The 10000-nt window shown below is 42.5% G+C and overlaps 1 protein-coding gene across 14 annotated transcripts in view; it reads right to left on the reverse strand.

The window, feature by feature from the left end:
• The window catches only part of LOC139383688 (gephyrin a), a 124076-nt gene that overhangs the window by 40018 nt on the left and 74058 nt on the right, over positions 1-10000 (reverse strand). For 8 of the 14 annotated variants that reach the window (XM_071128243.1, XM_071128232.1, XM_071128239.1 and 5 more), the window contains one exon: positions 2369-2410. The exons of the other annotated variants lie outside the window; for them this stretch is intronic. In XM_071128243.1, coding sequence (XP_070984344.1) covers positions 2369-2410 — 42 coding nt within the window. The remainder of the gene's footprint in view (positions 1-2368; positions 2411-10000) is intronic. 14 annotated transcript variants of the gene reach the window in all.

The following is a 10000-nucleotide window of genomic DNA, read 5'->3' on the forward strand; positions in this document are numbered from 1 at the left end:
ATAATTTAGTCAGTAAACACACATCATTTATCCAGTAAACACACATAATTTAGTCAGTAAACACACATCATTTAGTCAGTAAACACACATCATTTATCCAGTAAACGCACATCATTTATCCAGTAAACACACATCATTTATCCAGTAAACACACATCATTTAGTCAGTAAACACACATCATATATCCAGTAAACACACATCATTTAGTCAGTAAACACACATAATTTAGTCAGTAAACACACATCATTTATCCAGTAAACACACATCATTTATCCAGTAAACACACATCATTTAGTCAGTAAACACACATAATTTAGTCAGTAAACACACATCATTTATCCAGTAAACACACATCATTTAGTCAGTAAACACACATAATTTATCCAGTAAACACACATCATTTAGTCAGTAAACACACATCATTTAGTCAGTAAACACACATCATTTATCCAGTAAACACACATCATTTAGTCAGTAAACACACATCATTTAGTCAGTAAACACACATCATTTATCCAGTAAACACACATCATTTATCCAGTAAACACACATCATTTAGTCAGTAAACACACATCATTTATCCAGTAAACACACATCATTTAGTCAGTAAACACACATCATTTAGTCAGTAAACACACATCATTTATCCAGTAAACACACATCATTTATCCAGTAAACACACATAATTTAGTCAGTAAACACACATCATTTATCCAGTAAACACACATCATTTAGTCAGTAAACACACATCATTTAGTCAGTAAACACACATCATTTATCCAGTAAACACACATCATTTAGTCAGTAAACACACATAATTTAGTCAGTAAACACACATCATTTATCCAGTAAACACACATCATTTAGTCAGTAAACACACATAATTTATCCAGTAAACACACATCATTTAGTCAGTAAACACACATCATTTAGTCAGTAAACACACATCATTTATCCAGTAAACACACATCATTTAGTCAGTAAACACACATCATTTAGTCAGTAAACACACATCATTTATCCAGTAAACACACATCATTTATCCAGTAAACACACATCATTTAGTCAGTAAACACACATCATTTATCCAGTAAACACACATCATTTAGTCAGTAAACACACATCATTTAGTCAGTAAACACACATCATTTATCCAGTAAACACACATCATTTATCCAGTAAACACACATAATTTAGTCAGTAAACACACATCATTTATCCAGTAAACACACATCATTTAGTCAGTAAACACACATCATTTAGTCAGTAAACACACATCATTTATCCAGTAAACACACATCATTTAGTCAGTAAACACACATCATTTAGTCAGTAAACACACATCATTTATCCAGTAAACACACATCATTTATCCAGTAAACACACCTCATTTATCCAGTAAACACACATCATTTATCCAGTAAACACACATCATTTATCCAGTAAACACACATCATTTATCCAGTAAACACACATAATTTAGTCAGTAAACACACATCATTTATCCAGTAAACACACATCATTTAGTCAGTAAACACACATCATTTAGTCAGTAAACACACATCATTTAGTCAGTAAACACACATCATTTAGTCAGTAAACACACATAATTTATCCAGTAAACACACATCATTTATCCAGTAAACACACATCATTTATCCAGTAAACACACATCATTTATCCAGTAAACACACATCATTTATCCAGTAAACACACATAATTTATCCAGTAAACACACATCATTTATCCAGTAAACACACATCATTTATCCAGTAAACACACATCATTTATCCAGTAAACACACATAATTTAGTCAGTAAACACACATCATTTATCCAGTAAACACACATCATTTAGTCAGTAAACACACATCATTTATCCAGTAAACACACATCATTTATCCAGTAAACACACATCATTTATCCAGTAAACACACCTCATTTATCCAGTAAACACACATCATTTATCCAGTAAACACACATCATTTATCCAGTAAACTCAAATACTCAATAAATAGCTTACAACAACGCAACAAATAATAGTGTAGAGTATCTCCAGATTTCTAAGCTCTTTGGTCACCAGTAAGATGCATGTCTAGTTGAGAGGTTTGGGGGGTCACAGTGCTGCAGTGAGGGTAGGGGAGAAGGGGGGCGGATGGAAGGATAGAGGGAGGGGAGATGAGGAGGAGGAGGTGAGGGGAGAGGAGGACAGTGGAGAGGAGGGAAGGTGAGGAGAGGAGGGGGGCAGGTGTAAGGATAGAGGGAGGGGAGAGGAGGTGAGGGAAGGTGATGAGTGATAGAAAAGAGGACAGGGTGGTGATGGGGTGATTGCCATGGCAATGCAGGTAGATTGACACATGCGGAGGTACCTCTGAGACACTATAAGTGGATGAGCAGGAGGGGAGCCGGGCCTTGGGACGGTGCCGTGGGAGAGAAAGAGAGGGAGGGAGAAGGGGGGGGGAGAAGAAATCAGAGAGATAGGGGAAGGGAGGGAGAAGAGAACAGGGTTAACACAGCAGCCAGTGGCAGCTGTCGGCAGGAGAGAGTACAGACAAAATAGTGCCCCTAGTGGGCTTGATGATTGCATCTCACACTAAATACAAGGCGGAAAGGGGAAGGCACAGTTCAAATGTCAAACTACTACTGGGACATGAGTTTTGTCCTATAGATACTCCATCTCAACAAGACAGAGACCTAGAGTAGGACATGAGTGTTGTCCTATAGATACTCCATCTCAACAAGACAGAGACCTAGAGTAGGACATGAGTTTTGTCCTATAGATACTCCATCTCAACAAGACAGAGACCTATAGCAGGACATGAGTTTTGTCCTATAGATACTCCATCTTAACAAGACAGAGACCTAGAGTAGGACATGAGTTTTGTCCTATAGATACTCCATCTCAACAAGACAGAGACCTAGAGTAGGACATGCGTTTTGTCCTATAGATAATCTCAACAAGACAGAGACCTAGAGTAGGACATGAGTTTTGTCCTATATATACTCCATCTCAACAAGACAGAGACCTAGAGTAGGACATGAGTTTTGTCCTATAGATACTCCATCTCAACAAGACAGAGACCTATAGTAGGACATGAGTTTTGTCCTATAGATACTCCATCTCAACAAGACAGAGACCTAGAGTAGGACATGAGTTTTGTCCTATAGATACTCCATCTCAACAAGACAGAGACCTATAGCAGGACATGAGTTTTTTCCTATAGATACTCCATCTCAACAAGACAGAGACCTATAGCAGGACATGAGTTTTGTCCTATAGATACTCCATCTCAACAAGACAGAGACCTAGAGTAGGACATGAGTTTTGTCCTATAGATACTCCATCTCAACAAGACAGAGACCTAGAGTAGGACATGAGTTTTGTCCTATAGATACTCCATCTCAACAAGAAAGAGACCTATAGTAGGACATGAGTGTTGTCCTATAGATACTCCATCTCAACAAGACAGAGACCTATAGTAGGACATGAGTTTTGTCCTATAGATACTCCATCTCAACAAGACAGAGACCTATAGTAGGACATGAGTGTTGTCCTATAGATACTCCATCTCAACAAGACAGAGACCTATAGCAGGACATGAGTTTTTTCCTATAGATACTCCATCTCAACAAGACAGAGACCTATAGCAGGACATGAGTTTTGTCCTATAGATACTCCATCTCAACAAGACAGAGACCTAGAGTAGGACATGAGTTTTGTCCTATAGATACTCCATCTCAACAAGACAGAGACCTAGAGTAGGACATGAGTTTTGTCCTATAGATACTCCATCTCAACAAGACAGAGACCTATAGTAGGACATGAGTTTTGTCCTATAGATACTCCATCTCAACAAGACAGAGACCTATAGTAGGACATGAGTTTTGTCCTATAGATACTCCATCTCAACAAGACAGAGACCTATAGCAGGACATGAGTTTTGTCCTATAGATACTCCATCTCAACAAGACAGAGACCTATAGCAGGACATGAGTTTTGTCCTATAGATACTCCATCTCAACAAGACAGAGACCTATAGCAGGACATGAGTTTTGTCCTACAGATACTCCATCTCAACAAGACAGAGACCTAGAGTAGGACATGAGTTTTGTCCTATAGATACTCCATCTCAACAAGACAGAGACCTATAGTAGGACATGAGTTTTGTCCTATAGATACTCCATCTCAACAAGACAGAGACCTATAGCAGGACATGAGTTTTGTCCTATAGATACTCCATCTCAACAAGACAGAGACCTAGAGTAGGACATGAGTTTTGTCCTATAGATACTCCATCTCAACAAGACAGAGACCTATAGCAGGACATGAGTTTTGTCCTATAGATACTCCATCTCAACAAGACAGAGACCTATAGCAGGACATGAGTTTTGTCCTATAGATAATCTCAACAAGACAGAGACCTATAGCAGGACATGAGTTTTGTCCTATAGATACTCCATCTCAACAAGACAGAGACCTATAGCAGGACATGAGTTTTGTCCTATAGATACTCCATCTCAACAAGACAGAGACCTATAGTAGGACATGAGTTTTGTCCTATAGATACTCCATCTCAACAAGACAGAGACCTATAGCAGGACATGAGTTTTGTCCTATAGATACTCCATCTCAACAAGACAGAGACCTATAGTAGGACATGAGTTTTGTCCTATAGATACTCCATCTCAACAAGACAGAGACCTAGAGTAGGACATGAGTTTTGTCCTATAGATACTCCATCTCAACAAGACAGAGACCTATAGTAGGACATGAGTTTTGTCCTATAGATACTCCATCTCAACAAGACAGAGACCTAGAGTAGGACATGAGTTTTGTCCTATAGATACTACATCTCAACAAGACAGAGACCTAGAGTAGGACATGAGTTTTGTCCTATAGATACTCCATCTCAACAAGACAGAGACCTATAGTAGGACATGAGTTTTGTCCTATAGATACTCCATCTCAACAAAACAGAGACCTATAGTAGGACATGAGTTTTGTCCTATAGATACTCCATCTCAACAAGACAGAGACCTAGAGTAGGACATGAGTTTTGTCCTATAGATACTCCATCTCAACAAGACAGAGACCTAGAGTAGGACATGAGTTTTGTCCTATAGATACTCCATCTCAACAAGACAGAGACCTATAGCAGGACATGAGTTTTGTCCTATAGATACTCCATCTCAACAAGACAGAGACCTATAGTAGGACATGAGTTTTGTCCTATAGATACTCCATCTCAACAAGACAGAGACCTATAGTAGGACATGAGTTTTGTCCTATAGATAATCTCAACAAGACAGAGACCTATAGTAGGACATGAGTTTTGTCCTATAGATAATCTCAACAAGACAGAGACCTATAGTAGGACATGAGTTTTGTCCTATAGATACTCCATCTCAACAAGACAGAGACCTAGAGTAGGACATGAGTTTTGTCCTATAGATACTCCATCTCAACAAGACAGAGACCTATAGTAGGACATGAGTTTTGTCCTATAGATACTCCATCTCAACAAGACAGAGACCTATAGCAGGACATGAGTTTTGTCCTATAGATACTCCATCTCAACAAGACAGAGACCTAGAGTAGGACATGAGTTTTGTCCTATAGATACTCCATCTCAACAAGACAGAGACCTATAGCAGGACATGAGTTTTGTCCTATAGATACTCCATCTCAACAAGACAGAGACCTATAGCAGGACATGAGTTTTGTCCTATAGATAATGTCAACAAGACAGAGACCTATAGCAGGACATGAGTTTTGTCCTATAGATACTCCATCTCAACAAGACAGAGACCTATAGCAGGACATGAGTTTTGTCCTATAGATACTCCATCTCAACAAGACAGAGACCTATAGTAGGACATGAGTTTTGTCCTATAGATACTCCATCTCAACAAGACAGAGACCTAGAGTAGGACATGAGTTTTGTCCTATAGATACTCCATCTCAACAAGACAGAGACCTAGAGTAGGACATGCGTTTTGTCCTATAGATACTCCATCTCAACAAGACAGAGACCTATAGCAGGACATGAGTTTTGTCCTATAGATACTCCATCTCAACAAGACAGAGACCTATAGTAGGACATGAGTTTTGTCCTATAGATACTCCATCTCAACAAGACAGAGACCTATAGTAGGACATGAGTTTTGTCCTATAGATACTCCATCTCAACAAGACAGAGACCTAGAGTAGGACATGAGTTTTGTCCTATAGATACTCCATCTCAACAAGACAGAGACCTATAGTAGGACATGAGTTTTGTCCTATAGATACTCCATCTCAACAAGACAGAGACCTAGAGTAGGACATTAGTGTTGTCCTATAGATACTCCATCTCAACAAGACAGAGACCTATCGTCATAGAGACAATCCAAAGATGCCTGGACTAATACTATGATAAACCACCACAGTACTGCAAAAGAAAGTAAAACCCAGCTCATCAACAGAGACATCTGCTACTGTTATTGCTACAGATCAACTGTGCTGCAGCATTATCTAGTGCTAAAGGAACAACACAAGAGGAGTATTGAGTTGGGAATGGCAGATTAGAATAGTGCTAAGACAGCGTTATGGATGGGGTCACACACACACACACACACACACACACAGACGCTTGGGTTGGGCTTTAGTTTAATCAGTTCACGTATGAGTCAGGTCAGGTGGCTCCACATGCACCTTTCACCTCAGACTGAGTGAAGTGTGTGTGTGTGTGTGTGTGTGTGTGTGTGTGTGTGTGTGTGTGTGTGTGTGCGTGCGTGACCATAGCAAGCATAGGGTCCCTGTGGTTCTTCTTGAGATGACCTCCAACTCCTTCTCCCATCAACGTCTGGTGTGTGTGTGGTATAGCGGTGTGTGGGCGAGGGGTGGAGGACAAATCAATATTACAAAGACAAGAGGGTGTATGCGTGACATGGGCAGACCTGGCGCCAGAACAAATCATTTGGAAGGGCATTTGATTTCCGTAGGCGGGCCCATTTCTTCACTGGTTCTCCTACGTCTCCACACACTATTTTACATGATTTTCATGTTTAAGGAAGCTTACAATGTATCCTACCATTTCTACTGATCTGCGAGCCAGTTATAAATATTTATATATACACATCATGTTTTCCTTTCTCAAAATCCCGTGGTTAATCACTATGGTGAGAGCACTCGCCTCTGCCATACGGACACACTGTGATCCACTGGTGGCTAAAGAGACAGGAGAGCATAGAACTCAGAGATAGTCTATAGGCCAATGCAGCAGTAGGCCTATATACACAGTGGTGGAAAAAGTACCCAATTGTCATACTTGAGTAAAAGTAAAGATACATTAATAGAAAATGAATCAAGCAAAAGTGAAAGTCACCCAGTAAAATACTACTTTAGTAAAAGTCTAAAAGTATTTGGTTTGAAATATACTTAAGTATCAAAAGTAAAAGTATAAATTGTTTAAAATTCCTTATATTAAGCTAATCTTTTTCATTTACGGATAGCCAGGGGAACACTCAAACACTCAAGACATATTTACAAACAAAGCATTTGTGTTTTGTGAGTCTGTGAGTCCGCCAGTAGGCAGTAGGGATGACCAGGGATGTTCCTTGATTAGCGTGTGAATTTGACCATTTTCCTGTACTACTAAGCATGACAAATGTAATGAGTACTGTTGGGTGTCAGGGAAAACGTATGGAGTAAAAAGTACATCATTTTATTGAGGAATGTAGTGAAGTAAAAGTTGTCAAAAATATAAATAGTAAAGTTACAGTACAGATACCAGTGGCAGGTAGCCTAGTTACAGTATAGATACCAGTGACAGGTAGCCTAGTTACAGTACAGATACCAGTGGCAGGTAGCCTAGTTACAGTATAGATACCAGTGGCAGGTAGCCTAGTTACAGTATAGATACCAGTGGCAGGTAGCCTAGTTACAGTATAGATACCAGTGACAGGTAGCCTAGTTACAGTACAGATACCAGTGGCAGGTAGCCTAGTTACAGTACAGATACCAGTGGCAGGTAGCCTAGTTACAGTATAGATACCAGTGGCAGGTAGGCTAGTTACAGTACAGATACCAGTGGCAGGTAGCCTAGTTACAGTATAGATACCAGTGGCAGGTAGCCTAGTTACAGTACAGATACCAGTGGCAGGTAGCCTAGTTACAGTACAGATACCAGTGGCAGGTAGCCTAGTTACAGTATAGATACCAGTGGCAGGTAGCCTAGTTACAGTATAGATACCAGTGGCAGGTAGCCTAGTTACAGTATAGATACCAGTGGCAGGTAGCCTAGTTACAGTATAGATACCAGTGGCAGGTAGCCTAGTTACAGTACAGATACCATAGGCAGGTAGCCTAGTTACAGTACAGATACCAGTGGCAGGTAGCCTAATTACAGTACAGATACCAGTGGCAGGTAGCCTAGTTACAGTACAGATACCAGTGGCAGGTAGCCTAGTTACAGTACAGATACCAGTGGCAGGTAGCCTAGTTACAGTACAGATACCAGTGGCAGGTAGCCTAGTTACAGTACAGATACCAGTGGCAGGTAGCCTAGTTACAGTACAGATACCAGTGGCAGGTAGCCTAGTTACAGTACAGATACCAGTGGCAGGTAGCCTAGTTACAGTACAGATACCAGTGGCAGGTAGCCTAGTTACAGTATAGATACCAGTGGCAGGTAGCCTAGTGTCATTCTGCCCCTGGACAATCAGTTAACCCACTGTTCCTAGGCCGTCATTGAAAATAACAATTTCTTCTTAACTGACTTGCCTGGTTCAATAAAGGTAAAGTAAAAATAAATAAAATACACCAAAAAAACTAGAGTAGTATTTTCAAGTATTTTACACCACTGGGCCTATAAACTTCCATCACCAACTAAGTCAAATATTATAAGCCTAAAGCTGCCAAATAGAAAAAGTAGAAATGATTCTGATTCTGTTTTTTCAATCACATTCATCTCCCTTTTCTGCATGTCTGTCTCCCTTTCTGTCTGTCTGCCTCCCTTTCTGTCTGTCTGCCTCCCTTTCTGTCTGTCTGCCTCCCTCCCTCTTCTGCCCGTCTGCCTCCCTCCCTCTTCTGCCTGTCTGCCTCCCTCCCTCTTCTGCCTGTCTGCCTCCCTCCCTCTCTCCCTCTTCCACCTGTCTCCCACCCTCCCTCCCTCCCTCTTCCGCCTGTCTGCCTGTCTCCCTCTTCTGCCTCCCATTCTGTCTGCCTCCCTCCTTCCCTCTTCTGCCTGTCTGCCTCCCTCCCTCTCTCCCTCTTCCACCTGTCTCCCACCCTCCCTCCCTCTTCTGCCTGCCTCCCTCCCTCTCTCCCTCTTCCGCCTGTCTCCCACCCTCCCTCCCTCCCTCTTCCGCCTGTCTGCCTGTCTCCCTCTTCTGCCTCCCATTCTGTCTCCCTCCCTCCCTCCCTCCCTATTCCGCCTGTCTCCCTCCCTCCCTCCCTATTCCGCCTGTCTCCCTCCCTCCCTCCCTATTCCGCCTGTCTCCCACCCTCCCTCCCTCTTCCGCCTGTCTGCCTCCCTCCCTCCCTCTTCCGCCTGTCTGCCTCCCTCCCTCCCTCTTCCGCCTGTCTGCCTGCCTCCCTCCCTCCCTCCCTCTTCCGCCTGTCTGCCTGCCTCCCTCCCTCCCTCTTCCGCCTGTCTGCCTGCCTCCCTCCCTCCCTCTTCCGCCTGTCTGCCTGCCTCCCTCCCTCCCTCTTCCGCCTGTCTGCCTCCCTCCCTCCCTCTTCCGCCTGTCTGCCTCCCTCCCTCCCTCCCTCTTCCGCCTGTCTGCCTCCCTCCCTCCCTCTTCCGCCTGTCTGCCTCCCTCCCTCCCTCTTCCGCCTGTCTGCCTCCCTCCCTCTTCCGCCTGTCTGCCTCCCTCCCTCCCTCTTCCGCCTGTCTGCCTCCCTCCCTCCCTCTTCCGCCTGTCTGCCTCCCTCCCTCCCTCTTCCGCCTGTCTGCCTCCCTCCCTCCCTCTTCCGCCTGTCTGCCTCCCTCCCTCCATCCCTCTTCCGCCTGTCTGCC

This window comes from Oncorhynchus clarkii, chromosome 25, assembly GCF_045791955.1.
Source record: "Oncorhynchus clarkii lewisi isolate Uvic-CL-2024 chromosome 25, UVic_Ocla_1.0, whole genome shotgun sequence".
In the NCBI taxonomy this organism is placed as follows: Eukaryota; Metazoa; Chordata; class Actinopteri; order Salmoniformes; family Salmonidae; genus Oncorhynchus; species Oncorhynchus clarkii.